Raw genomic sequence first — 26,891 nt, 5'->3', positions numbered from 1 at the left:
GTTTCTTTTGCGTTTCTTTTTATCATATTTGCAAGTAATTCTGTCTCCCTTAGGAGCTGGTAGTTGGGGAACATTCATTCTGGCTGAAAGCCAAGCAGGCCTGGGGAATCAGCCTCACTGGCAAGAGAGGAAGAAACACACTTTCCATGAAATTAGAATCAAGCCAGCAGGTGTTTATTTTCACGCTATAAATAGAGTTCCCTCTTACTTCCCATTTTCTTACATAATACATGAGATACAGAGAGCCCAAATTTCATCTGATAAAAAATCAACTGTGGAGTCTTAAGTGGCAGTGAAAGAATAAGCAGGACCAGCACCGAATCCAAGGCCGACAGCGACAGTCCACGAGGAAAGTACTTCAGTTACAGAACCACGACACGTCCTCTGATGGTGCGTTCTCTTGGGACAGTCTGGCTCAACAGTTAAGCTTCACCCAAGCACCAGGGCCAGACGCTGTTCTGGTTTCTTTGCGCTTCCCTTTGGCATAGCGCCCAGATCGGTTTCCCCAGGAGGCCTCGAAGGCGAGTCAGCTGAGCTGGAATCTCGAGGGCTGTGAATGCAGGTGGCGGCCCCCGGGGGCTGGGGCTTTGCCGAATGGAGCCCTCCCTGCCTTAAGTTTCCCTGGCTGGGCTGTGGAGGCCAGTGCTGTGCGGAACAGGCTGGCCCATGGGGCTGCTGCCTGTCTTGTGCTTTAGTGGTAGATGTCAGTTGCTTCCAGGTGTCCCAGGGGGGTCTGTTGATAAGAGTGTAGGAGAGGCGGGGAGGAAGACAGGCACTGCAGGTGTGAATGATCGGGGGACAAGTTGGTCGCTGTCCAGGCTGAGGGACGGCCCAGCAGGGGCCAGTCCCGTCTGTGCTTGGGCCCAGCAGCTGGGGTGGTGGCACACGGGGCTCTGAGCGGACTGGGAGCTGTGCGGGGGCCAGGGAGAGACGACCCGGGGGAGGGTTCTGGGCAGGGGCGAGCCATTGGTGTCTTCCCTGAGGGCAGGGGCGGGCCTACTTCTGCCCTGACACCAGGACGGCCAGCTCCTGGATGGACATGCTCTTGTTGACGTAGCGGTCATACTGCGCGGGTGTCAGCCGCCCGCTTTGCAGGGCCTCTTCGATGGAGAACTTCTTGCCGGACTTCCTGTCGTGGATCACGGAGGACTCACCGCCAGGGCCCTTGACAGAGATCTCCTCCCAGTCGCACTCCTGGCTCCTAAGCTTCACAAACATGTTCCAGTCGATGAGGCCGGTGTGATGGGCCTCCTCGGGGGACAGCTCGCGGCCTGAGTCAGGGTCGATGACCACGATGGAGCGCCGCAGGTGGTTCTCCCTCTGCTCCCGCTTGACGGCCACGGAGCCCAGGCGCCGCTGCAGCTCCTCAATCTCCTGGTCTTTGTCCCTGGAGAGCCTCCTGAGGTCGTCCAGCTCCCGCTCCAGAGACCGCAGGCGCGAGTCGAGCGGCGCCCCGGGGTCGGCCCTGGCTGCCGTGGGCAGGCTCCTCAGGCCCTGCGCCTCGGCCACGGCCACCTCGATCTCCGACTGCAGCCTGCGGGCCTCGAGCTGCAGGCTCTGCCGCTCCAGCTGCAGCTTGTGGTTCTCCTCCCTCAGGAAGTCCAGCTCCTTGGATGACTTGGAGTTGCAGAACTCCAGCTCCGACAGCTTGGCCTCCAGCCGGCTCACCTCGGCGTCCAGCTCTCTCTTGCCACGGCTCTCGGCCTCCAGACTGGCCCTGAGCCTCTGAATCTCCTGCTCGGTGTCGCCTTTCTCCACCTGGACGCTCTCGGAGAGGACCACCTTCTCCTTGACCTCCATCTTTTCCAGGCGCTCCAGCTGCTGCTTCAGGGTCTCGAGCTCGTGCTCCAGGCCCTGCCGGCGGCGCCGCTCTTCCTCCAGCTGCAGGGCCAGCAGGGCGTGCTCCCGGGCCTGCTGGGGGTCCTGCTGCAGCACCACCTTCTGCGTGAGGGTCACCTTTTCGCGGGCTTCACCCTCCTGTGCTTCCAGCTGGGCCAGCTGCTGCTTGAGGCGCTGCACCTCCAGCTCAGCCTCGCGGCGTGCCTGCCGCTCGCGCTCCAGCTCCTCCAGCTGGCGCTCCAGCTCGGCTCGCCGGCGCTGCAGCCGCCGCAGCTCGCTGTGGAGGCCGTCAATCTGCCGCAGTTCTGCGTCGATGCTCTCAGTGAAGGCGCTCACCTCAGCCCGGAGGCCCGGCTCCTCCTCGTACCTGACCACCTCCTGCTGCACCACCACCTCCTTTCCCCGGGCCAGCTCCTCCTCCTTCTCCTGGATCTTCTCCTCCTGGGACGCACGTTCCCGTTCCAGGTCTACCTGCTTCTTGTGTTCCTCGGCCAGCCGGGCCCTCAAAGCCGCCACTTCCTCTTTGGTCTGGGGGTCTTCCTGGAACTGCAAGATCTCCTGGACCACCTCCTTGGTCTGCACCTGGGGCTTGGCCTCTTTGAGGGACTGGATCTCCTGCTTCAGCTGGTAGATCTCCAGGTCACACCTCTCGATGAGGCGGGTCTTGTCCACAATCTCCTCCCTGAGCCTTTGGAGCTCTTTCTCTGTCTCAGGGTCCGTCGTGTACTTGATGACCTCCTTGGTCACCTCCTTGACCTCCACCTGGGGGCCCCGCCTCCGAAGCGCCTCCAGCTCGCTCTGGTAGCTCTTGAGCTGCTCCTCAGCCCCCCGGTACTTGCGCTCCTGCTCCACCAGCTCCAGGCGGAGGTTGGCCACCTCACTCTCAGCCTTGGGGTCGGGCCGGACAATCTCGCGCACCTTCTCCTGCACAACCACCTTGGCGTTCTCCTCCTCCAGGGCCCAGATCTTCCGGAGCAGCTCGGTCTTCTCCCTCTGGCTGGCACGGGCCCTGGCGGCCTCATCCTCGTACCGGCGCTGGAGGGCACCCACCTCCCGCTCGGCCACCGCGTCCTTCTCCACCTTGAGCACCTCCTTGACAGTGATCTTGCCCTCGGCCATGGCCCGCTCCTTCTCCAGCCTCTTGAGCTTGTCCTGCAGGAAGCCCAGCTCCTCCTCCTGCTTCTCCCGGAGCCCCTGCTCCCGCCGTTGGTCCTCCTGCAGCTGCTGGAACTCAGCCTCCAGCTGGGGGTCGTTGTGCACCTTGACCACCTCCTTCTCTGTGACCACCTCCCGCGCCCGCCGCTTCTCCTCAGCCAGGGCAGCCACGCGCTGCTGCAGGAGAAGTGCCTCTGCCTCACGGGCACCCTTCTGCCGCCGCAGCGCCTCCAGCTCCCCCCTCAGCCTCAGGACCTCGTCGGCCTGGGCCCGGTCCGGCTCAATGCGCAGCACCTCCTTGACTACATACTCCTGGCCCCCAGCCCGGGCCTCCTCCTCTAGGGCGTGTAGCCGCAGCCGCAGCGCCTCCACCTCCCCCTGCAGCAGCTGGTTCTTGTGCTGCTCCTCGGCCAGGGTCTGCTGCGCCTGCTGGAAGCTCTCCTCCAGCGCTGGGTCCGGCACCCTCCTGAGCACCTCCCTGGTCACCAGCGCCTCCTGCGGGCCCTGGCTCCGCAGGGCCCGGATCTCCTCCTGGGCGCTCCGGACCTCGTGCTCCAGCTGCTGCCGCCGCTCCATCTCCTCATCCAGCTCCTTCTGAATCTTCCACGTCTCCTCCGCTCCGGGGCCTGGCTTGCTCCCGGGCAGGGCCTCCTGGCTCGCACCTGCCTCCAGCTGCTGGGAAAGGGGAGACCACGCAGGGTTAGGGTTCGACTCTGCACCATTGGTCCCCGTCTCGCCACCCGCCAAGGCTCACAATGCTTGTCTTGAGGTCCCCAAGGGACACCCCCACCCCCACCCCCTGCTCAGTGTCGGGGCTGGTAGAGCTCTAGGCTTCCTTTCGAAATTAAAACCACTAGTTTAAACACATCTGGGAAAACATCTTAAAGCCACAGAAGGGTATGACGTGAAGGCCGCCTGTCCCTTCTGGTCCTGTTCCTATAGGATGCGCTGCGCTGTGCTTAGTTGCTCAGTTGTGTCCGACTTTTTGCGACCCCATGGACTGCAGCCCCCCAGGCTCCTCTGTCCATGGGGATACTCCAGGCAAGAAAACTGGAGTGGGTAGCCATGCCCTCCTCCAGGGGACCTTCCCAACCCAGGGATGGAACCCAGGTCTCCCGCACTGCAGGCGATTCTTTGCCGTCTGAACCTCCAGGGAAGCCCAGTACCCTACAGGGTACAGTCACCTCTGCCACTCATATATTTTCGTGTGCAATGTGCGTTTATCTTTTCCATGCTAATGGTGGCCCCCAGTCTGCATGCACCCTGTTGACTGCGCTTATGAGAGAATCCACAGCGGCCAGAGAAGACCACTTCGTCGTGCGGCAGTTTGATCGTTTCCATCATGCAGACAGACCCTGGCTCAGTCACCCACCCACTGCTGATGAACACTGAGTCGCTTCCAGGCTCTCACAAAGTTGTTGTAAACACTTTCAAGTTTTAGAAGTAAGTCACCTTTTACTGGGCACCCAGCAAATGATTGAGAGACAGGCCGCTTAGGTTGGATTCACACCCACCTGGACGTGGGGGGACATGGGGGTGGCACTGCCCTGGCCTGGCAGCAAGGGCACATGCCTCCTGGCCACCTCTGTTTCTCTGAGGCAGAGGGAGCCTAGTGTCTTAGCTGTTGGGATAGTTTTCAATAGGATGCCTTCCTGAGACCCATTACCTGTCTCAGGAGGGTCAGTGCAAACTCCAGGTTCTGCAGCCTCTGTCTGTTGATGGCATTAACCTCCGTGAACTTGGCAGCAAGAGCTGCTTCCTACAGGAGAGCAGACAGACAGGAATCAAGCTGAGCGAGGTGTTTGAGAAAAACCTGGCATTGGGGGAGAGATGCCAAAGAGAGTTGCCACTTCCTACCTGGAGTTCCACCAGTCTCAACTGTGAGAAAGAAAACTGGATTTAGAGTCAGAAGCCTGAACCCCCAGGGACCTTGAGCAGGTCTGTCTCTGAGCCTTAAGGCGCTCGTGTACAGAAGGAACAGGTTAATGTCAGCCCTCTGTGTGTGCGGACCCACTCGGTGTGGAGCAAGGGGAACCGCCCCAGCCATGACTCCCAGCAGGCTGTCTTTCCAGGCGTGTCACTGTCGCCGGCCCAGAATAAGTTCATCGTCTTCTCCCACTGAGACTGTTGGCACCCAGGAGGGCCCCCAGCCCCGAGGCCTGCATGTCATGCTCCCTAGAGGAAGGGAGCCCCAGGAGGCCAGGCCCGTGGAGCTCACCTCTTCCCTAATTTTGGCGGCAGGGGACTGGAGCCTGGCCCGCTTGCTCATGTGGCTGTTCCTTCCATTCTCCAAGTCAAAGAGGGATCTGAGCTTCTCTGCTTCCAACTCGTAGTCCTGGGTAAGAGACACGTGGCAAAGGGCAGAACAGGGCAGGTGAGACCAAAGTGTTCCCGTGCCCCTTCCGGCTGACCACGAAGGTCTTCCGCTCAGCCGCACCCTGCTCTGACTAGCAGGAGGTTTTGAGAACCTTTGCTCCATCAACAGCACACAACCACATCCCTGGACGACAAGCGGGACAAGAGAAAACGGGCCCGCAAACCCCTTCGTCCCCAAAGCGCACTCCCTCCCTCCAGGCTGCCCCTGGCCCAGAGAAGGTGGCTTCCTGCCGTCTTCATTTCACTCTATACCACGAGCTTTTTTTCATGCCGCCCTGTCCTAGTCCTTCTGTGGGTCAGTTTGATGACTTGAACATCCATCAAGTAGCTGGATAATTTCCTAGCTGTTTCCTCTGCTAATACTGGACATTTAGGTTACTTCCAGTTTGTCTCTTTGGCTGTTGGAAATAATTTTTTATTTTATACTGATTTTGTTAATCCCACATTATCATTTTTTCGCATCTTTTCCTTTATGATAAATTCCCCCCAGTTACTGCTTTAAACAGTATAAAACCCTTCTGATTTTTGATGCCTGGTACCATCTTGTTTCCCAAAAGGTGGTGCCGGTTTGCTCGGCCGCCAGCCGTGCCTGAGGACACCCCCAGTGGGTGGGTGGTGGGGATGGTGGGGAAGAGGGCCTGCTGCCGGGGTGTCGCAACTCACCTTGACAGCCTGCTGGTACTGCTGGGAGTGCGTGTGGACTTTCTGCACTTCCTCTTCCCTTCTTGCTATTTCATCTAGCAGGTTCTGTACAACAACAGAGACTTTAAAAATAAAAGCTTGAAAAAGAAAATCCTAAACCTAGACAGAGTAGCTGAATTCCTTAGAGTCTGGAATTCTTCTGTAGCACAGAGTATAACGAACAGCTTCCTTGTTTACGTTTGTTGGTTCCAAAAGGCAGTTCTTAAGGGCTCTGAAGAAGGGCCAAGAAACTAACGAACCTTGCCAGGAAGGCAGTGTTTACTGAGTGCGTGGAGGTGTCAGGCATGGTGCTAAGGCTAAGCATGTGTCTTTCTGAGATTATCTCCCTGACTCTCCCCACACACATCCTTTGAGGTGAGCACCATCCTCACTTCCAGTTTAGGAGGTCCAGCGGTGCAGTGCCTGGACTGCGGGTGCATGGCTCCGGGGGTGGGAGCAGGATCTGAGCCCAGGCTGTTGGCTTTTCCGTTCCTCATCCTTCACCCCAAGGCCCTGCTGTCTTCTGGGGAGCCAGGGCTCTGGGCTGTGGAGGGGGGTTTCCCCCAACGAGGGCTCCCTGGTGACCCTGCAGTGATCCGCTTATTTAGCAGACCTGTGCCGGAGGGGGCGGGGGGGGCGGGGGCGGATCTGCTCCAGGCCAGGCCCCATGCAAGGGACCGGGGAGGGAGCGGTGAGGGGGGCCCTTATCCTCGAGCTCAGAGACGCGGGTGCTGGGAGCCTGCTAGGCCAGGACCACAACCAGGCGCCCATCCACAAAGGGGTTTGCTGACTCCCAGCCTGCTCACCTTCTGGTTGTTCAGCTTGGTCTCCACTTGGCCAAGGCCGTCCGTCTCCTGGGGCTCGTAGCTGGGGATGTGGGACAGGAACTGAAGCAGGCGGTCACGGCCGCTGCAGAAGGCGTCGTGCTCAGCCCGGGCGCTCTGCAGGCTCTGGGCCCTGCGGGGCAAAGCCAGCCAGGCCTTTGGGCGCTTGGGTCGCACCGAGAGCTGCCTGCTATCCCTTTCTAGAGGTTACCAAAGGGAACTGAACTGGGAGTCAGCGCAACATTTACCAGGAAGAGGAGTAGTTAGATAAATTGTGGAGTATTGGGTGGGAATACTGCATGGCCTCCATTAAAGGCAGGCAGGCAGGCCTGAGTGTGCGGACCTGAGGTGATGCCCACTGTGAATCCCAGGACTTAAATCACTCCCAGATCCAAGGAGAAATCACAAGGGAGGTGTGGAAATCTTTTGAACTCACTGAAAATAAAAACATCATTTGTGGGACAAAGCGAAAGTAGTACTTAGCAAGATGTACTTAAATGCTTAGATTAGGGAGAAAAAAAAAGCAGACTTTCAGATCAACAGTCTAAGCTTCTAATAAGGAAGAAAAAGAAAAGCCAACTGAACCAAATGTAAGTAGCTATAGTAGGAAATAATGATGAGCAGAATTCAGTGAATCAGGAAACAGGAAAATGGAAAGATCACTGCAGCCAAAGCTGTTTCATTGAAACAGTCAGTGAAGTGATCAACCCCAGACAGAATCATCAGGGGGAGAAAACAGAATAAACAAATACAACAAAAAAAGATACGATGTCAGGAATGAAAGCAAGGACATTCCCTTCAAGGATAAGAGAATATTATGAACCATTTCATGCCCAAAACTCAACAGCTTGACGAGGTGTACAATGTGTCCTTGAAAGACACAAACTTGTGAAGCTGCTCAAGCATCAGATGACCCAGATTGTCCAATATCTAATAAAAGAGGTTGCATTTGTAGCTAAAAACCTTCTTACAAAAAAAAAAAAAAAAAAAAAAATTGCAGGCCCAGATGGCTTCCGGGGTGAATTCTATCACACATTTAAGGAAGTATTACCCAGTCTTCACAGACCCTCTTTCAGAAAACAGAAGAGGAGGAAGGAGCACATCCTGACTGTTCAGGCCAGGAAAATACACGACGGGGAACTAGTAGGACACGCTGGGTGTTCCTATGTTTTCTACCAACCCTGGTTTGTACAGGGTGGCTTTGGAAGGACACACAAGAAACTCATAGCAGGGGTGATCTTGGGGGAAACAGTTTGGTCATTACAACCCCTGTGGGTTTTTAAAATTTTGTATGTGTATTGCTTTTTCCAAAAAGCAGCAATTATTTGGAAAATAAACAGCCTTCAGCGCTGTCCGCAGAAATCCTACTTGGGTGCCTCAGGCAGACTAGCTAAGCCAAGGCCACCGAGACCACCCTCCCCAACCCCCCAGCCTCGCCCCGTGGCCCCTGACCTGAGCTCTGCCTGCTGGCAGAGGCCGTCGAAGCGCTGGCACAGCTTGTGCACCTCGGCTTCCTGGCGCTCCAGGTCCGGGCAGTGCTCCTGGAAGCGGCTGGCCAGTGACCCCGAGCACTGCTTGGCGGCCTGCAGGTTCCGCTGCACCTCGCTGAGGAGGGCCTTCCGGGCCTGCAGCTCGGAGGCCATGGCCTGCGGGGTGGAGAGGCAGGTGGCGGGCGCCGTGGCCAAGGGCTCCAGGGCCCAGCGTGCTTGGGGCCTGCTTAGAGGGGGTGGTGGGTCTGGCCCGGTCAGGGACCAGGGCTTTGCCTCTGAGTGGTCCTTAAACCTGAGGTCACTTCTACAATTTCTGTCTCGTGACAATGAATACCACCTGGGAAAAACAGCTTCTAAAACCCTGAGGTGCACAGCGCAGGCCGGTAACACTGTATGTGGACTGAAGGGCCCCCGGCGGAGGCTCTGCCTTCCGAGCCTGCTTCCTGGATTCCCAGTGAGGCTGTCACCAAAGGCAAGGGGTCTGTGAGGTGGTCCATGAATGAGGGGCCTCCCACGGGCTCACAGACGGGCTTAGAACAGCCCAGTGGCACCGTGAAGATGGCAGGTGCTGGGCGAGGGGCAGAGCTGCCTCTGCTCAGCTGACCTGCCCGGCGGGCATCTGGGCACAGGTGGCCAGGTCTGCTCCTTCAGAGAAACGGAGAGGGGGTGGCTACGCTGATACCTGATTTGCAGATACCAGCACCTGATTTCCGCAGGCCCCACAAACCCCTTATGTGGCTGGGATTCCAAATCTGGAGAGACCTGCTGTCCTGGGCCTTGGGCCCCTTGCTTGTCCAGAGGTGGAGGGCGAATGGGAGCCCTTAGAGCCCACTCGCAGCTCAGCGAGGGGATCCCAAGGCCTGGAGTCCCCACACTCACCGCCAGCTCCTGCCTCCTGCTGTCTAGGGCCTGGCCACTCTCGGGCACTGTGTCCTCCTGGGCCAGCTGGGTCTCATATGTGGCCAGCATCTCCCGGCCCTGCTGCAGGCTCTTCTCCAGGCGGTTGGCGATGTCAACTCTGAGGACACGAGTCAGGAGTTAGCTGCGGGGTGGAGGGTGGCCCGGCCCCTGACCACCCTGCCTGGCCTCACTGTTGCCCGCCTGCACCCACTTCTCCTGGGCGGCTTCCAGCAGCTGCACCAGGCGCTCGTATCTGCGCTGGGTGTCCTCCACCCGCGTCCTCAGCAGGGCGGTGCTGCTGCTGTCCGGGAGGGCCCGCACGAATGCCTCGCCCTCGGCCGTGCTGCGCGCCTTCTCGGGCTCGATCCGTAGCAGCTCGTTGGTGATGTTCTGTGGGGACCAGAGCCCTCATGTTGGCCACAGCCAGGGGCCCCTCTCCCCCAGGACACCCTCCCTGGGGTGGGGGCTGCCTGGGGGTCTGGGGCACCGGCCTAGGAGTCGGGGTCTGTAATGAACATCCCCGGGGGTTCTGATGCACTGGATGGGGACTCAGGACTGATGAAAACCAACAGGTAACACCAAGCACTTCAGGTTCCCACTACTCCACGGGGATGGTGCCACTGACGGGGAACCCTGACGAGACGGGTGCGACTCCATGAGGCTGAGGAGTTTGCAGCCACGCCCCCACCCCCGTACCAGGCCTTGGCTCAGCCCCTCCCAGCCCTGGCACGAGCCCCGTCAAGGGCCACAGCACCGCTGTGAGTCCCATGCCTCCTCTGTGGGCCCGGGAAGGTTGCACCCACGACGGAGGGGGCCGAGGACCCCAGAAACTCTGTGTGTGTGTAGGAGGGTGTGTGTAGGAGGGTGTGTGTGTGTGTAGGAGGGTGTGTGTGTGTGTAGGAGGGTGTGTGTGTGTGTGTAGGAGGGTGTGTGTAGGAGGGTGTGTGTGTGTGTAGGAGGGTGTGTGTAGGAGGGTGTGTGTGTGTGTAGGAGGGTGTGTGTGTGTGTAGGAGGGGGTGTGTGTGTGTAGGAGGGGGTGTGTGTGTGTAGGAGGGGGTGTGTGTGTGTAGGAGGGGGTGTGTAGGAGGGTGTGTGTGTGTGTAGGAGGGTGTGTGTGTGTGTAGGAGGGTGTGTGTGTGTGTGTAGGAGGGTGTGTGTAGGAGGGTGTGTGTGTGTGTAGGAGGGTGTGTGTAGGAGGGTGTGTGTGTGTGTAGGAGGGGGTGTGTGTGTGTAGGAGGGGGTGTGTGTGTGTAGGAGGGGGTGTGTGTGTGTAGGAGGGTGTGTGTAGGAGGGTGTGTGTGTGTGTAGGAGGGTGTGTGTGTGTGTAGGAGGGTGTGTGTGTGTGTAGGAGGGTGTGTGTAGGAGGGTGTGTGTGTGTGTAGGAGGGTGTGTGTAGGAGGGTGTGTGTGTGTGTAGGAGGGTGTGTGTGTGTGTAGGAGGGTGTGTGTAGGAGGGTGTGTGTGTGTGTAGGAGGGTGTGTGTAGGAGGGTGTGTGTGTGTGTAGGAGGGTGTGTGTGTGTGTAGGAGGGTGTGTGTAGGAGGGTGTGTGTGTGTGTAGGAGGGTGTGTGTAGGAGGGTGTGTGTGTGTGTAGGAGGGTGTGTGTGTGTAGGAGGGTGTGTGTAGGAGGGTGTGTGTGTGTGTAGGAGGGTGTGTGTAGGAGGGTGTGTGTGTGTGTAGGAGGGTGTGTGTAGGAGGGTGTGTGTGTGTGTAGGAGGGTGTGTGTAGGAGGGTGTGTGTGTGTGTAGGAGGGTGTGTGTAGGAGGGTGTGTGTGTGTGTAGGAGGGTGTGTGTGTGTGTAGGAGGGTGTGTGTAGGAGGGTGTGTGTGTGTGTAGGAGGGTGTGTGTGTGTGTAGGAGGGTGTGTGTAGGAGGGTGTGTGTGTGTGTAGGAGGGTGTGTGTGTGTGTAGGAGGGTGTGTGTGTGTGTAGGAGGGTGTGTGTAGGAGGGTGTGTGTGTGTGTAGGAGGGTGTGTGTAGGAGGGTGTGTGTGTGTGTAGGAGGGTGTGTGTGTGTGTAGGAGGGTGTGTGTGTGTGTAGGAGGGTGTGTGTAGGAGGGTGTGTGTGTGTGTAGGAGGGTGTGTGTGTGTGTAGGAGGGTGTGTGTGTGTAGGAGGGTGTGTGTGTAGGAGGGTGTGTGTGTGTGTGTGTGTAGGAGGGTGTGTGTGTGTGTAGGAGGGTGTGTGTAGGAGGGTGTGTGTGTGTAGGAGGGTGTGTGTGTGTGTGTAGGAGTGCGTGTGTGTGTAGGAGTTCGTGTGTGTGTAGGAGGGTGTGTGTGTGTGTGTAGGAGGGTGTGTGTGTGTAGGAGTGTGTGTGTGTGTGTAGGAGGGTGTGTGTGTGTGTGTGTGTGTAGGAGGGGGTGTGTGTGTGTAGGAGGGTGTATGTGTGTGTAGGAGTGTGTGTGTGTGTAGGAGGGTGTGTGTGTGTGTAGGAGGGTGTGTGTGTGTGTAGGAGGGTGTGTGTGTGTAGGAGGGTGTGTGTAGGAGGGTGTGTGTGTGTGTAGGAGGGTGTGTGTGTGTGTAGGAGGGTGTGTGTGTGTAGGAGGGTGTGTGTAGGAGGGTGTGTGTGTGTGTAGGAGGGTGTGTGTGTGTAGGAGGGTGTGTGTGTGTGTAGGAGGGTGTGTGTGTGTAGGAGGGTGTGTGTGTGTGTGTAGGAGTGTGTGTGTGTGTAGGAGGGTGTGTGTGTGTGTGTAGGAGGGGGTGTGTAGGAGGGTGTGTGTGTGTGTGTGTGTAGGAGGGTGTGTGTGTGTAGGAGGGGGTGTGTGTGTGTGTAGGAGGCTGTGTGTGTGTGTGTAGGAGGGGGTGTGTAGGAGGGTGTGTGTGTCTGTGTAGGAGGGTGTGTGTGTCTGTGTAGGAGGGTGTGTGTGTCTGTGTGTGTGTAGGAGGGGGTGTGTGTGTGTGTGTAGGAGGGTGTGTGTGTGTAGGAGGGTGTGTGTGTGTGTGTAGGAGGGTGTGTGTGTGTAGGAGGGTGTGTGTGTGTGTAGGAGGGGCGTGTGTGTGTGTGTGTGTGTGTGTGTGTGTGAAGGAGGTGAGCTGTGGCCGGCGTTCCTGTGCTCCATCCTCCCGAGACCCCCTGAGCGGGCAGCCAGCCCATTTTACTGAAGAAACTGAGGTCTGCAATCAGGGCAAGGGGGCTGGCTCTGTCGGCCCAGAGCCCCTGGGCCGCCGGGCACCCCGCCTCTCTCCCAGCTGGGTGCTGACCTGCTCAGGCTGCGGTCCTGCCGTCATCAGCTCTATCAAGAGCCCTTTCTCCTGGAGACATGTCTGGGGGGCACCAGACCTCTGGCACCTCTTCAGTTCTCAGCCTAGAACAGCGCCTCTCCCTGTGACTCATGGCTTCCCATTACACGTGGCAAGCGGACCCCATGGAGCACCCAGAGCCCCCATGGACATGAGACTGTGGGCAGGGCCCGCAGGAAGCCCAGGGGGCCAGCCCATGCCCCCAGCCCTGGGTACCTTGAGGTCCTTGGCCCGCTCGGCGCTGTCCTGCACAGCCCGGCCCTGCTCCAGCGGTGGCCGCAGGATGGCCGTGATGGCCTTCTCCTGCCGGTCCAGGTCACTGGCCACCTTGTCCAAGCTGGCCAGTAGCTGGCGGCCCTGCAGATCCGAGGCATCTGCTGGAGGGAGGTCAGAGTCAGGGGGCCGTGGGGGCCCTAGTGGGTGTTTAGGGGTCAGCTCAGCGTGTTCCCCCCACCCTGCTGTCCCATCTACTACACAGACCCTGGATTTGGGCCCCTTCCCGGTCCCCCCAGAGCCGCGGGCAGTGGCCCTGGTACCCACCTCCAGAGCTCTCCACCTTCAGCACCTCATGCCGCTGCTGGAGCACCTTTCTGCTCCCAGCTGCCTTCTGCCGCAGGCTCTGGTACTGGCTGCCCAGGCTGTGACAACAAAAAATGGGCTGGGGACCCCGAGGTGGTCCATACCCCCACCACCCACAGAAGCGGGACCCTGGGTTCTGGCTCAACAGACAGCCCCGAGGAGTCAGGCAGCTCCTCAAAATGCTTTGAAATGTCAACATAACACATGCACACAGAGGATCTGCTGAAACACGAGCTTCTGTCTGCTCCCGGGTTCAGTGGGCCCCTTCCGCCTCTCCTTTCTTCCTCTGTCTCTTTTTCCTTCATAGCAAGTCTTGCGACCTACAGTGGTCTTGTTTGCTCATAACTTTTCCCCGCCACGATGCTTCCTCCAAGGGAGCAGTACATAGCAGATGCTCAATACATATCTGCTGAACGAATAAATGAAGGAGTTCCTGAATCACTCATTCAACACAGAGTTCTTTGGTGCCTGCTTTGCACCAGGTATGGAACAAGACCTGGTATACCCTGAAAGTATACCAAATCTCAAGGAACCTCTGCCCAGTGGGATGGACACATAGACACAGAGCAGCCTCATGAGAGCAGCACACGAGGTGGGAGAAGGTGCTTGGGAGCCAAGAGGCAGCAGCCTTTCGTCCTGGAGCCAGAGTGGAAGATGAGGGGAGGGGGCAATCAGGGACGGCTTCACAGAAGAGGTGGCCCCCGGGCTGGGGTATTCAAGCCAAGAGGTCTGAGTCAACAGGGCGATGGGTTGGCGTGCAGGGAGAGGGAGTTATGCGTGCCAAGGCCCCGGGGCACCTGCAGAGAGGCCCCTCTCTGCAACATACCCAGAGCCGGACGCTCACACACAAGTTGGCCAGGCCAACGGGATCTGCTGCTGTTCCACCTGAGCCTCCAAAGGGGGTGCACGTGTGGGACACAAGTGGCACCCTGAGGCTCAGCTGTGGTGCCCAGGGCTGTGAATGGGGCCTGAGAGCCCAGGGAGGTGCGGCCACACACCACACCAGCTCCTCCTCCTTTACCCCATACCTGTCAGCCAGAGCCAGGGCCTCGGGGTCGGTGGGAGGGATCATGAAGCAGACGGCCGGGGCAGTCAGCTCATTCCCTGCGCTGTCCGTGAGGTCCCAGCTCTCCCCGTTGTTCCTCTGCAGGGTGTAGCTGTAGCCCCGAGAGATCAGGCCCTGGTGGGGGACAGGCCAGTCAGGACACATGGAGAGACCTGTCACAGCTGGTGGTCGGGAACCAGTCCCTGCCTAACTCTGGGACCTGGGGAGTCTTAGCCTGTCTCTCAGAAACTCCTCAAGAGGTTTCATCATGAAGACGAGAGGCTATGCTAGCCTAAAACCTACCTGGACTTCCCTCTGGGAAACCCCACCCCATGCAGTGCCAGCCCAGGTAGTCTCCTCCCTTCATCCTCTGACTGCTCAGGGTGAACGTGTGACTTAGGTCTGGCCAATGAGAGAATGGCACTCACAGCCACAGTGATTGGTTCAGGCTGAACACATGACTTAAGAGTGGGCCAATGAGAACCTTCCCTGAGACATCTGCTGGAATAACTGGTGCTTCTAAACTGGTGGGACAGAAGGCCAGGTGGGACCATGTGGCAGGGGTGGGGGTGGGTGGGGGGTGGAGAGTGCTGGCAGAGAGTGACCCCAATGACGGAGATAAACACAGGCTCCTGAAAATGTGTGAGGTCCTGCCTCCAGCCCTGTCACCCCTTAGGCCTTTCAGTGACCTGAGAAGAGGCCGATCCGGGCCCAGTCTGCCTGGGGCACCTGGAACACCTGGGCAGGGGCTCACCTGGTCACCCTCAAAGTCACAGAGCGCCTCCACGGGGATGGGCTTGAGGGGCGTCTCCCGGCGGTACTTGAGGGGCACCACCTGCTGCCCTCGCTTCTGCAGCCCCCGCACCACATGCTCGTACTTGTCCAGAGCCTTCTCCTGGTCCTGGATGTGGAGGGGAGTGCCCGGGTGAGACCATGCAGCCCTCCCCAGGCAGCAGGCAGGGAGCCAGGGAAGGGCCTACTCGGCGGGCGTCACTCACGTCCAGCTCCTGCAGTAGCAGCTCAATCTGGTATTGGTCCTTGAAGTCGGGGCTGTATTTCTGGTTCAGGTCCGAGTCCACCTTGCGAAGCAGCTCCTGGGCATCCTTCATGTCTTTGTGGAACTAGAGGAGACCAGAGGGTCCCATCATGGACGGGAATCCACCAGGATGCCTGGGGCTCATCCTGGCTGTGACTTGAAGCCCACTCCCAGGTGGGGCTGGGCCTCCCACTTACCCTGAATCCACAGGCTTGGGGATGCCCCCAACCCTCCCCAGCCCACCTTCCTGGGGGGCTTCACAGGGAGAAACCAGGTCCCTTCTCACCAATCCATGCAACGCCACCTCTACGACACACTGTTTTCATGTCCACACACCAGAAACCTTAGGGTTCTCTTCTATTCCACTTCTGTCTTTGCTGGGAATACCCTGACTTATTCTAAGTCTCAGTACATGGAAGACAAGCCTCCCCACTTGGTTCTGGGAAACTCTCTTGCCCGTTTTTCAGCCTATCAGCTCTGGAATCATTCACTGACAGCTGTCCCCTGGGCTGCAGCTGTGAACATGATTTTGGGATCGCTGGGAAGTCCACAGCCCGGCAGGACTGAGATACTACGACACCAAGTTAGTTATGTTAGCGTTGTCTGAGTTCAAATGTCCCCAAACTGCCTGCTCAGAAGAATCACGTGCAGCTGTCTTATTAAAAACACGTTCCAGTGGAAATACAGCAGTATCCATCAACACTGTGCATGGAGAACACACACGTGGTCTAAGCATACAATGGAATCGATGGAATATTATTCAGTTGTGAAAAGGAATGAAGTTCCAGTTCATGATGAACCTTGAAAACATGTTCAGTGAAAGAGCCAAACACAAAAGGCCACAGATCATGTGAGTCCACTTCTATGCAATATCTAAAATAGGCAAATCCAAAGAGCCAGAAAGTAGAGGGGTGGTCATCAGGGGTTGGAATGGGGGAGGTGACTGTTTATTAGGTACAGAAGTTCTACTTGGGGTGGTGAACACGTTTTGGAAAGACAGTGGCAATGGCTGCACAACACTGTGAATATAATCACTGCACTGGGTTGTCCACTTAAAAATGCCCAAACTGGCAAACTTCATATAATATACATACCAAAATGAAACCCCACACACCTATTCCTGCACCTGTGCTCTCTTAGTGAGTTAAGACTCCCCAGTCCCAGCCCCCTGGGAAGGCAGACAAGGGCCCGGCAATCTTAGGGCACATGTGTGTCCACCATGAGAACCACAGACACTGGGCGGCGTGGGAAGGCAGCTCTGAAAGGCTCCCGAGGAAGCGGTGCGGAGCCCACAAGGGAGCCAAGTGGGCGCTGGGTGCCCCCCCATGGGGCCCGGGTGGCAGGCACCTGGTGGTAGTCCTCCATGTACTTCAGGTGGCTCTCCTCGCAGATGAGCAGGTTCAGGTATCCCTTCCAATCTGCATGGACGGCCTCCATGTGAGCCTGCCAGGAGAAAGGGGGCACACTGCTGCTGGCCAGGCATCTGGGACAGGGCTTCCCAGGTGGCGCTGGCGATAGAGAACCTGCCTGCCATCGCAGCAGATGTAAGAGAGGCGGGTTCGATCCCTGGGTCGGGAAGATCCCCTTGAGGAGAGCAAGGAAATCCATTCCAGTATTCTTGCCTGGAGAATCCCACGGACAGAGGAGCCTGGCGGGCTACAGTCCACAGGGCAGCAAACAGAAATGGACATGACCGAAGCGATTTAGCACACACACACGCAGGTATCTGGGACACCAGGGGAGGGATGGCAGGATTCCAGACCAGAAAAGGGTAGAGGAGAGGGGCATCTGGCTTCTGCATGGATGTGACTCCCAGCCAGTTCCTGCCAGGAGTGGGAGGAGGAGAGAGGAGAAGGTATTGAGGAGTCAAGCAGGGCTGCCATGTTTGGGCGCACAGGTTGTGCACTGCACAAGGGACAAGTAGGGGCTATGTCTGCCCAAAGTGGTGCTTTAAAAAAAAAATCTTACAAGGTACTCCCCAGCTTCATGTCCACCAGAACTCAAAATGTGGCTTTATTTGGAATAGGATTTTTGCGGATATAATCAGTTAAGAATATCAAGATGAAATCCTAGATTCAGGGTGTCCTTATAAGAAGAGGAGAGGACACAGGTAAGAAGGCCATGTAAAGACACAGAGGTGGATATAGGAGGTGTCTGTCTAGTCAAGGCTATGGTTTTTCCTGTGGTCATGTATGGATGTGAGAGTTGGACTGTGAAGAAAGCTGAGACCCGAAGAATTGATGCTTTTGAACTGTGGTGTTGGAGAAGACTCTTGAGAGTCCCTTGGACTGCAAGGAGATCCAACCAGTCCATTCTGAAGATCAGCCCTGGGTGTTCTTTGGAAGGAATGATGCTAAAGCTGAAACTCCAGTACTTTGGCCACCTCATGCGAAGAGTTGACTCATTGGAAGAGACTCTGATGCTGGGAGGGATTGAGGGCAGGAGGAGAAGGGGACGACCGAGGATGAGATGGCTGGATGGCATCACCGACTCGATGGACCTGAGTTTGAGTGAACTCCAGGAGTTGGTGATGGACAGGGAGGCCTGGCGTGCTGCGATTCACGGGGTCGGACATGACTGAGTGACTGAACTGAACTGAACTGCAGGAAAGCCAAGAATTGCCAGCAGTCACCAGAGTCAAGGAAAGAGACAAGGAAGGATTCTCCCCTCGAGCCCTCAGAGGAAACAAGCCTGCCAACACCTTGATTCTGAATTTCTGGCCTCCAGAACTATGAGAGAATAACCTTCCATTGTTTAAAGCCTCCAAGTTGGTGGTCATTTGTTACAACAACAATAGGAAACTAATGCAGACACCACATGGCCTTCAGAGGTCTAGGGACCGAGGGCTAGGGCATCGAGAGAGGAGGCAGGGCCAGACAGAGGAAAAGTGAGAGTGAAAGTGAAGTTGTTCAGTCGTGTCTGACTCTTCGTGACCCCATGGACTGTAGCCTACCAGGCTCCTCCATCCATGGGATTCTCCAGGCAAGAGTCCTGGAGTGGGTTGCCAGACAGAGGAAAGGAGACGGCAAAGTGGAGAGATAGACAGACACTGGACATAGGACCCTGGGGCCTGCCTGAGTGCAGGGAGCCCAGACCAGAGGTCACCTGGAGGCCAGCCTGAAGCAAGTGTTCCTTCCTGGGGCTCACGCACCTCAATGGAGTTTCTCCCGGGGTGCTCGGCGGCGAGCAGCCGGTCACCCTCGCTGTGCAGCTTGTTAATTCTCTCCTCTTTGGCCTCCAGGTTCCGGTGGATGAAATTCTGCAGTGAGGGCAGTGGAGGGGCTCAGTGCCCAGGCGGGCAGCCCCAAGCTCCTTCCGGGGCCTCCCGCCCCGCACCCCCAGAGCCCAGCACCCACCTCGTACTGGCGCCGGCGGCTGGGGTAGTTGAGGTTGCAGTCACTCCAGTCATACTGTATGCGGCCCTGGGCCTGCTGGTCCAGCCAGTACAGCTCGTTGGTGCAGCGCTGCATGTAGTCCTGCAGCGAGCTCAGGTGCCGCTGCCGCGCCTGTGATGCCGCCTGCAGGCAGGCAAGGACAGGGCTGCAGCCTTGCCGGCAAGGGACTCCCTCCACACCTCCTGCCCCGCTGGGCTCCCTTGGATAAGTCATCTGACCCTCCCAAACCCCTTCATTCGTTCAGCAAACGTTTATTGTGCATCTACTAAGTGCTGGGCTAACGCAGGAGATAAGAGACTCGGGTTCCATCCCTGGGTTGGGAAGATCCCCTGGAGGAGGGCATGGCAACCCACTCCAGTGTTCTTGCCTGGAGAATCCCATGGACAGGGAACCTGGCAGGCTACAGCCCATAGGGTCACAAAGAATCAGACACGACTGAAGAAACTTGGCATGTATGCAAGTGCTGGGCATGGCTCCAGGCCCTGCGATATAGCAGTGAGCGAAACAGACAAAACCCTCACAGAACAGACATGCTTGTGGAGCCTCGGTTTACTCATCTGCAAAATGGGAATAATAGCACAGATCTCATAGGGCACCAAGCCTGGCATACAGTTGGTGCTCCATAAACGTTAGCAGCTATGCTTCTGCTTTTGTCTTTAACATGTCATGGTGCCAACTACCACAGGGCAGAGGGGAGGGGGTGTCTGCATTCCACTCTGCAAATGAGATCAGCAGTGAACACGTACGGGGGAGCCGACCATGTCCCATGACTGCGCAAAGGACTTCTCCAACATCATCTCAGGCAACCCTGAAGGCTTCCTGTAAGCCAAGGAGTGGAAGTGACTCCATTTTACAGATGAGGAGACTGAGGTTCCCTGAGGCTCAGCAGCTCATGCTCGAGGTCTCCCCACCTAAAGGGGTGGAGGCGGCCCAGCTCCAGAGCCTCCTGCCATGGGCTACCCTGTCACCGTCCCTGCATTCTCATGTCTGAGGTGTCTGTAACATCCACAACAAGAAAGCATTTATGCATCATGCGCAGTTACAAAGAAGAAGGTTTTGAAAAGAGAAATAGAGAACTTTTGCTTTTAAGCACCTCGCACTGTACTTGGCACACAGTGGGTGCTCAAGAAAGAATTAAGAAGCGAACAGTAGGATAAACTGTATCCATAGGGTCTCTTGGGGTTTTCTATGAGCAAAGGGCAATCAGGGGTGCCTCTCGGGTAGGGGCTCGGGATACTGCTTCTCCCCACTTCATCCCCCTACATCCTGCTTGAAGTGTTAACCGCACACACTTCTTTGCCCACAGCCTGGCTTCCCTTCCCCTCCCATCCCGGTCCTGGGGGCGTCTCACCAGCAGTTTCTGGTACTTGGCCTGGAGTTCACCGTTCTGCTCCTGAGGATAAGGCCGAGGACACGGGTTAGGGTGGGGGGTGCAGGCAGGAGCCCCCTCCTCCCCAGGGTCCCTTCTACCCCTCCCCCCAGGCACACACCTTGGCCAGGTGGGGCCCGATGGCCTTGACCTCATTGTGAAAGATGTTGTGTTGCTCCACCTGGTGGTCCACCAGCGGCAGTTCCGTCCCGAAGCTCTGGCTGCTCAGCTTGTCCTGGCCAGGGAGGCGGGGGCACGACACACACGGGCATGGGCCAGGGGGCCCAGGACTCACAGGCCACTCGGTACCCATGCCCGGGGAACCTTAGCTCTCCTCCTCACAGCACCAGCTGAGGAGGCAGTTAAGTGGCCCCGGAGGGATAAGGGAAGAGGTTGTCACCCCTGATCTCATTTAATCTCGCTACAACCTCAGAGGCCCTCACGGTTAGTGCTTCCATTTCACAGATGTGAAAACAGGCTTGGCTTGGGGAGTCACTTGCTCAGGATCACACCAGTGGCCGGGCTTCTCTGGGGTGGAGATGGGCTGGCGAGGGCACAGGAAGACCAGCGGCCGGCCAGAAATCTGGCTGCTGCCCCCAGCTGACCAGGACCCCAATGATCCTGGGAGGCTCCCAACCTCCACCACATCTGCTGACCCTGGGCTAGGCACTGCACCTCTCTCTGAGCCTTGCTCGTCTCATCAACACAGACATCAGGAAATAACCGGGAACAGCAGGGCTCCAGTGCCCATGCAGTGGAGGGGGGGGCTCCTGGCCTTACATGGCCTCACCCCAGCCGAAGCCCGGGCCGTACCAGCTTTTCCTCTACCAGTGCCTCCCAGTTGACCTGCGGGTCCACCTCTTTCGCCACCAGGCTGTAGATTTGCTTGTGTTTCCCGCGGAGGTTGGTCACACGCTCCTTCAGCTGACGGATGCTGAGCGGGGAGGGGAGAGACCACCCTGGTTAGCGGGGCTGGGGGGCAGGTGCAGTGCTTCTGCTGGGGGGCTTCTGCTCCCACCCCAGGCCCCAGTCTCAGCTTTCTGCTCAGTGGCCTGGAAGGTCAGGGTCACGGTGGCCTTGGGTCCAGGCAGTCACTCCCTGGCCTGCTCCTGCCCACTCTCTTTTATCCTGCCCTCCCCCAGCAACGTTTCCCCAGGGCCCGCTATGAGCCTGGAACCATAGAGGTTTTCAGAACAAACAGGCCAGTCTGCTGCTCCTGGAGCCCACTGTCCACCCGGCAGGCCCCAGGGCTGGGCTGTGGCAGAAACAGTTCTCTGTCCGTGTCTGAGCTGAGGCAAGAGCCAGGAGCTCAGAAAGCCAGCTGGGCATCAGGCAGGGGACAGTGCACTCACAAGCCTGGAGGTCGGGGGCTGTGGTCACACTGTGACCAGGACAGGGGACCCGAGTACTCCAAGCCTCAATTTCCCTAGCTGTGAAATGGGTTGTTGGAAGGATCACATGAAGCGTTCAGCTAGGGCTGGCCCCACCATCAGCCCTCCACAAACCCCGACTTGGGTCCCTGCACACTGAGCAGCTACAGCCCCCCTGCCCTGACCCCGAGCGGCTCCCTCAGGACCGGAAGCGGAGGGGACCTACTCCTCGGCGATCATGTCCCCCTGGGGGTGCTTCATGTGCTTGGCGATGGCCGCGTCCGCCTCCAGCATGTAGAGCAGCTTCTCCGAGTCCGACACCTTCTGCAGGGCCACATCCCGGTGCTCGGGCTGCCGGCCCTCCTGCAGCCGGGCCAGGTCCTGCGAGAGGCACGAGAAAGGGGTGGGGAAGACAGAGAGCAGGGACTCAGGGGGCACAGCCAGGATCGGGGGGCTCCCCTGGCCCTGCCCAGCCCCTGCTCTGAGGGAGCAGGCTCAGGATACGGCTGTGCACAGGGAGGCATGGCCCATCCAGCCCAGGAAGGAGGGCAGCGTGTGTGTGCGCTCAGCCGTGTCTGACTCTCTGCAGCCCCATGGACTGTAGCCCGCCAGGCTCCTCTGTCTGTGAGATTTTCCAGGCCAGAACACTGGAGTGGGTTGCCACTTCCTCCTCCAGGGGATCTTCCTGACCCAGGCATAGAACCTGCGGCTCTTGCATCTCTTGCACTGGCAGGTGGATTCTTTACCACTGTGCCAACAAGGGAGGAGGGAGACCCCCAGAAAGGCCTGTCAACAAATAAACCTCAGGAACCCCCTAGCAGTCCAGTGGTTAGGACCCCACATTTCCACTGCAGGGGGAGATGGGTTCGCTCCCTGGTCAGGGAACAAAGATGACAAAGTTTGCACAGGTCGGAGTTTACCAAGGAAGCATAGCAGGGGTGGAACGTGGGGACCTGTTGAGCTCGGGCTCTGGGATTCAAGGAGGCCCCCTGAGGCAGTGACGCAGGCTAAGAATGAAGGAAGAGGGGGAAGAGAGCTGGAGGCAGAGGGAGTGGCCTGTGTGCAGGTCCTGTGGCAGGAAATGATGGCTGGAAGGACGGTCAGGGGAAGAAGCTGGGGGTGGGACAGGTCATGGTGCCACCCATCCTTAAAGGCGACTCCTCCAGGGGCTCCTCAGGGGGAGAGGGTCCAAGCTAGGGGCATGGTCAGGTGTTATGACAAGGCCCAGGAGAGAGCTGAGGGTGGCCTGTACTGGGGTGTTGCCAGTGAAATGGCGAGAATAAACAGAGTGGGTGGACGTCTGGAAGGTACAATTGCTCAGTCAATGATGAGTCCAGTTGTTGCTGTTCAGCCGCTAAGTCATGTCTGACTCTTTGCAATCCCATGGACTGCAGCATGCCAGGCTTCCCCGTCCTTGACTATCTTCTGGAGTCTGCTCATGTCCATTGAGTCAGTGATGTTATCTAACCATCTCATCCTCAGCCACCCCCTTCTCCTTTTGCCCTCAATCTTTCCCAGCATCAGGGTCTTTTCCAAAGAGCTGGCTCTTTTCATCAGATGGCCAAAGGATTGGAGCTTCAGCATCAACCCTTCCACGAATATTCAGGGTTGATGAGTCCAGGGTCTCTGATAATTCAGGGAAGAATGATGAACTGGCAGTGGGAACAGCAGGTTAAACACAGCCTGTTAATCCACTTAGTGGACTTTCATGGAGCGAGATAGGCTCTGAGCCAGGCCTGTTGCGGCGGAGTGGAGGGGGGACGAGTCAGAGACTGGACTGAGCACAGGCGGGGCGGGGGGTCACATAAGGGACCTCGTAGGCCTGTTTGCTACCCCCAGCTGGGGGTCAGTGTCCCCATCTCTGCAATGGCAGTAAGAGAAACCCACATTTCAGCAGAGGCAGCCAAGGGACCAGGGAATTGTCCCTCAGCCGCCAGAAGATGGGAGTACAGATGGGGACGAGCTCAAAACCAGCAAGTGAGAGGAGCCAGGCACTGAAGGCCACGCCCCTTGGGACTGCCCCAAGTCGGCGGATCCATAAAAGAGGCCAGATGGGAGCAGGAATCCTCAGTCAATGGACCTAAGGGAGCTTACAAAGGGATTACAGGTTTGGAAACTGACCTGTGGAAATGGCTGCACCCCTCGGTGACGTTACTAAAAAAATCACTGCACTGTGTGCTCGAAGGGGGTGCATTTTCTGATCTGTAAAACCCGCCTCAATAAAGCTGTTAAAAAAAAGAAAAAGCACAAAAGGGAGGAACGGCAAAAGGAAAAAGAAGTGAACGGAGGTGGTATGGTGCCTGGTATAGTGCAACATGACTCAGCTCCCTCTTGGAGGAAGAGATGGTATCCAGCCCACATTCCAGGTCTTTCCTGGGCCAACTCTGGGAGGGCTGGGCAGCGAGGGGTGGGGGCAGCTCCCTAAGGGGCTTTGGGGGTGAGACCCATATGGCAGAAGGCCAAAGTTGCTGGACCATTGCCCCACTGCAGGTAGGTCTGGCTGGTTAAAAAGTTACAGCATCATGGTTCTTGGCTTGGGTGGAATTTTATCAGTTCCATCATCACCAGTTGATCTGAAGCTCTGCTGGGCAATTACCATGTCAAAGATTAATTTTGCAAAAGGAGGAAGTAAATTAATCATCTCCTAATTCCCACAGGTGCAGGGACTCCGTGGGAATGCAAAACGTGTCCAGCCAAAATGAGAGAGAATATCCAGCCAAAAGATGCCACGCGGGAGTTCAAGAGTCCACAGTTGGGCAAGACTGATCAATGAGGACAGGTCAGTGCTGTGGTTACCTCAGGGGTGGGAGGTGACATTAATTGCGAAGGTCCCCCAGGACTTTTCAGGAAACGTCCTTTGACTTGACCTGAGTAAAGTTTCCACGGGTACCAACTGACGCGAAAACTCACAAGCGTGAAATCTTAAAATTTGGACACTTACCACAGACAAGTTTTTTTAAGTACACAAAAAAAGTCATAGGGACCAACATATCCTGTAAATTTTGCCCACGCTGACGGACAGATAATCAATAAAGCAAATCCAGGAGATGGTTACTGGTAGGATCTGTGTGGTGAGGTTACAGGTGTTCTCCAAACCTTCCGGCTTTTCTGGCATTTAAAAATTGGGATAGGTACAAAAAGAATCCTGGAGTGGGTTGCCATATCCTTCTCCAGGGGATCTTCCCAGTCCAGGGGTCAAACCAGGGTTTCCCGCATTGCAGGCAGATTCTTTACCATGTGAGCCACCAGGGAAACCTCAGGAATACTAGACAGGGCTGGCATTCCCTTCTCCAGGGGATCTTCCAGACCCAGGGATTGAACCGGGGTTTCCTGCATTGTGGGCAGATTCTTTACCATCTGAGCCACCAGGGAAAGCACAGCAGCACACAGGCCCACACACTGTGTGATTCTGTTTCTATGAAATATCCAGAATATGTATATTCAAAGAGACAGAAGGCAGAGTAGCGGTTGCTGGGCAGATGGGCTTAGGAGTTCCCTTTGGGAGGATGAAAGCAACTTGGGACCAGAAAGATGTGGTCATCGCACATCATAAACGTATGAAATGCCATGAAATTCTATACTTTGAATGCTTCACTTTATCTATGTGAACCTCACTTCCATTTTAAAAAATTGGAAAATTAAAGAGAACTTTTGGGTTCTCTTTTAATAAAATTAATTTTAACTTATAAATGAAGATATATATATTTATAAATAGTTTTAAATTATTATTTATAAAACATTAAATAAAATTAATAATGATGTTTTCTTCTGAAAGAAGGAAAAGACAAAAAGATTAGCCCATGCTGTCTTCAAAATCTGGTTTAAGTTTGTTCATTTGAATTAAAACTAAGAAAACATGCAAAATTACCTTCCAAACACATCCTTGCTACTTTGAGTCATGACCCTAAGCAGATACCATGAGGCGAGCGCTGGGGTCTGTTCCCTCATACTCTCACAGGCCAGAAAAGGCCAGAGAGACACCGGATGTGAGGGCACGGTCTTCCTCTCTGCCGGTGGGACCATCTTAATTTGCTTCTTTATACTTGTTTATCGGCCCCAAAATGTTTGTAGCGAACACATATTACTTTTATTAGGAGGAAAAAAGGACACACCCCAAAAAGCTGTTTTCATTTAGGAAAGCACACAGGCCACCGTGGCACTCACGAGAGTGGGGAGGAAAAAGAAATTGCCAGAGGGACTGGGTACCAGGGCCAGGGCACGGCCAGAGGGAGGGATGCTGGCAGGGCCAGCTGAGGCCAGAAAGAAAGATCGGGGGTGGAGGCAGGGAGAGGGGAAGGGAGGTCCTGGGGGAGGGAGACCCTAGCGAGGAGCAGAGCACCCTCTTGTCCAATCTGCCCCCTTCCCAAGCTCCCCCCGCCCCCTACTTCTCACCCAAAGAGTGTCATTCCCCCCACCCACCCGTGTCCCTCAGGGGAGTGGACACCTGGGTGGTCAGCAGAGAGGCAGCCACGTCTGGGCCTGGGGCCAGCTGTGGGGCCAGCCAGCCTCATGACTTGTCCACCCTCAACTCCCCTGAGCTCCCAAGGAACTGCCTCTTAGTCATGCCTGGAATGTGGATGAAATACAGACGCCCGTTTAAATTCAAATTTCAGGTAAACAATGGATAATTTGTAATATAAGTATAGCCCAAGTAGTGTGTGGGAGACACTTACACCCACAAAAATTTGCACCCTAAACTTCAAATGGAACTGGATATCCTGTATTTTCATTTGCTAAATCTGGCAACACCCACTCTGGGGGTGGGGGAATGGCTCTGAGGTCAGCTCTGTCACTGACACAGTCCATCCTGGCCCTCTCTAGCCACAAAGAAGGTATGAACTCAACCACTCTGGGCTGGTGGGGAGGGATTCGAAGAGGAGACGGCCAGCTTAGCAGCTCACAGGTGTGAGCACGGCTGCAGGGCTGCCCAGCCCAAGGAGCAGGATCCCTAGGAGAACCTCTGGGCTCGGGCTGGTTGTTATCCCCATTTTACAGTCCCAGAAACTGAGGCACGGAGGGGGGAAATGATTTGGCCTGCCTGTGTCTGAGTAGTGGCGGTGGTAGGGAAGTGAGGATGATGATGCTGCTGATCACAGGGAGCCCTGCACGGCACCCATATACGTGCCTCGCGCTCAGTCATGCCTGACTCTGTGAGGCCCCATGGACAGCAGCCCACCAGGCCCCTCTGTCCATGGGATCCTCCAAGCAAGAATACTGGAGTGGGTTGCCATTTCCTTCTCCAGGGCATCTTCTAGACCCAGGGATTGAACCTGGGTCTTTAAGGTCTATCTGCATTGGCAGGAGGGTTCTTTAACCACTAGTGCCACCTGCATAATCTCATCAAATCTCTCCAGCAGCCCAGGAGACGGGTGGTGGTTTCCCCTTTCGGGTGCACAGGGAGGTAAGGTGACTTGCTCAAGGTCACACAGTAAGTGGCAAAACCAAGGTCCTAGCCAAGGCCTGGCTCCTGAGACTGTGGTTCTGCTCCAGACAGGGCCCATGGCTGCAGGAACTCGGTGTCCGGGGTGGAGGAGCTGGTATTAACAGCACTAAGGAGGCTCTTCTTCAATGTGTCTCCACCTGGGCACTCTGACATTT

General features: G+C 56.7%; 1 protein-coding gene across 4 annotated transcripts in view; it reads right to left on the bottom strand.

The window, feature by feature from the left end:
• Window positions 1-152: 152 nt before the first annotated feature.
• PPL (periplakin) overlaps window positions 153-26,891 on the bottom strand; it is a 49,727-nt gene continuing 22,988 nt past the window's right edge. For 2 of the 4 annotated variants that reach the window (XM_052660781.1, XM_052660806.1), the window contains exons 3-22: window positions 21,520-21,674; window positions 20,737-20,857; window positions 20,045-20,158; window positions 19,906-19,947; window positions 18,516-18,677; window positions 18,311-18,418; window positions 16,507-16,602; window positions 15,122-15,244; window positions 14,878-15,024; window positions 14,107-14,258; window positions 13,040-13,137; window positions 12,716-12,876; window positions 9,477-9,655; window positions 9,245-9,383; window positions 8,328-8,521; window positions 6,858-7,008; window positions 6,034-6,117; window positions 5,213-5,329; window positions 4,661-4,753; window positions 153-3,669 (exon numbers count right to left, since the gene is read on the bottom strand). In XM_052660781.1, coding sequence (XP_052516741.1) covers window positions 997-3,669; window positions 4,661-4,753; window positions 5,213-5,329; window positions 6,034-6,117; window positions 6,858-7,008; window positions 8,328-8,521; window positions 9,245-9,383; window positions 9,477-9,655; window positions 12,716-12,876; window positions 13,040-13,137; window positions 14,107-14,258; window positions 14,878-15,024; window positions 15,122-15,244; window positions 16,507-16,602; window positions 18,311-18,418; window positions 18,516-18,677; window positions 19,906-19,947; window positions 20,045-20,158; window positions 20,737-20,857; window positions 21,520-21,674 — 5,109 coding nt within the window. In that variant the 3' untranslated portion in view covers window positions 153-996. The remainder of the gene's footprint in view (window positions 3,670-4,660; window positions 4,754-5,212; window positions 5,330-6,033; window positions 6,118-6,857; window positions 7,009-8,327; window positions 8,522-9,244; window positions 9,384-9,476; window positions 9,656-12,715; window positions 12,877-13,039; window positions 13,138-14,106; window positions 14,259-14,877; window positions 15,025-15,121; window positions 15,245-16,506; window positions 16,603-18,310; window positions 18,419-18,515; window positions 18,678-19,905; window positions 19,948-20,044; window positions 20,159-20,736; window positions 20,858-21,519; window positions 21,675-26,891) is intronic. The other 2 variants (XM_052660796.1, XM_052660788.1) reach the window with 2 other exon arrangements.

This window comes from Budorcas taxicolor, chromosome 2 (genome assembly GCF_023091745.1).
Source record: "Budorcas taxicolor isolate Tak-1 chromosome 2, Takin1.1, whole genome shotgun sequence".
Taxonomy (NCBI): Eukaryota; Metazoa; Chordata; class Mammalia; order Artiodactyla; family Bovidae; genus Budorcas; species Budorcas taxicolor.
This window is presented reverse-complemented; position numbering and strand designations above follow the sequence as displayed.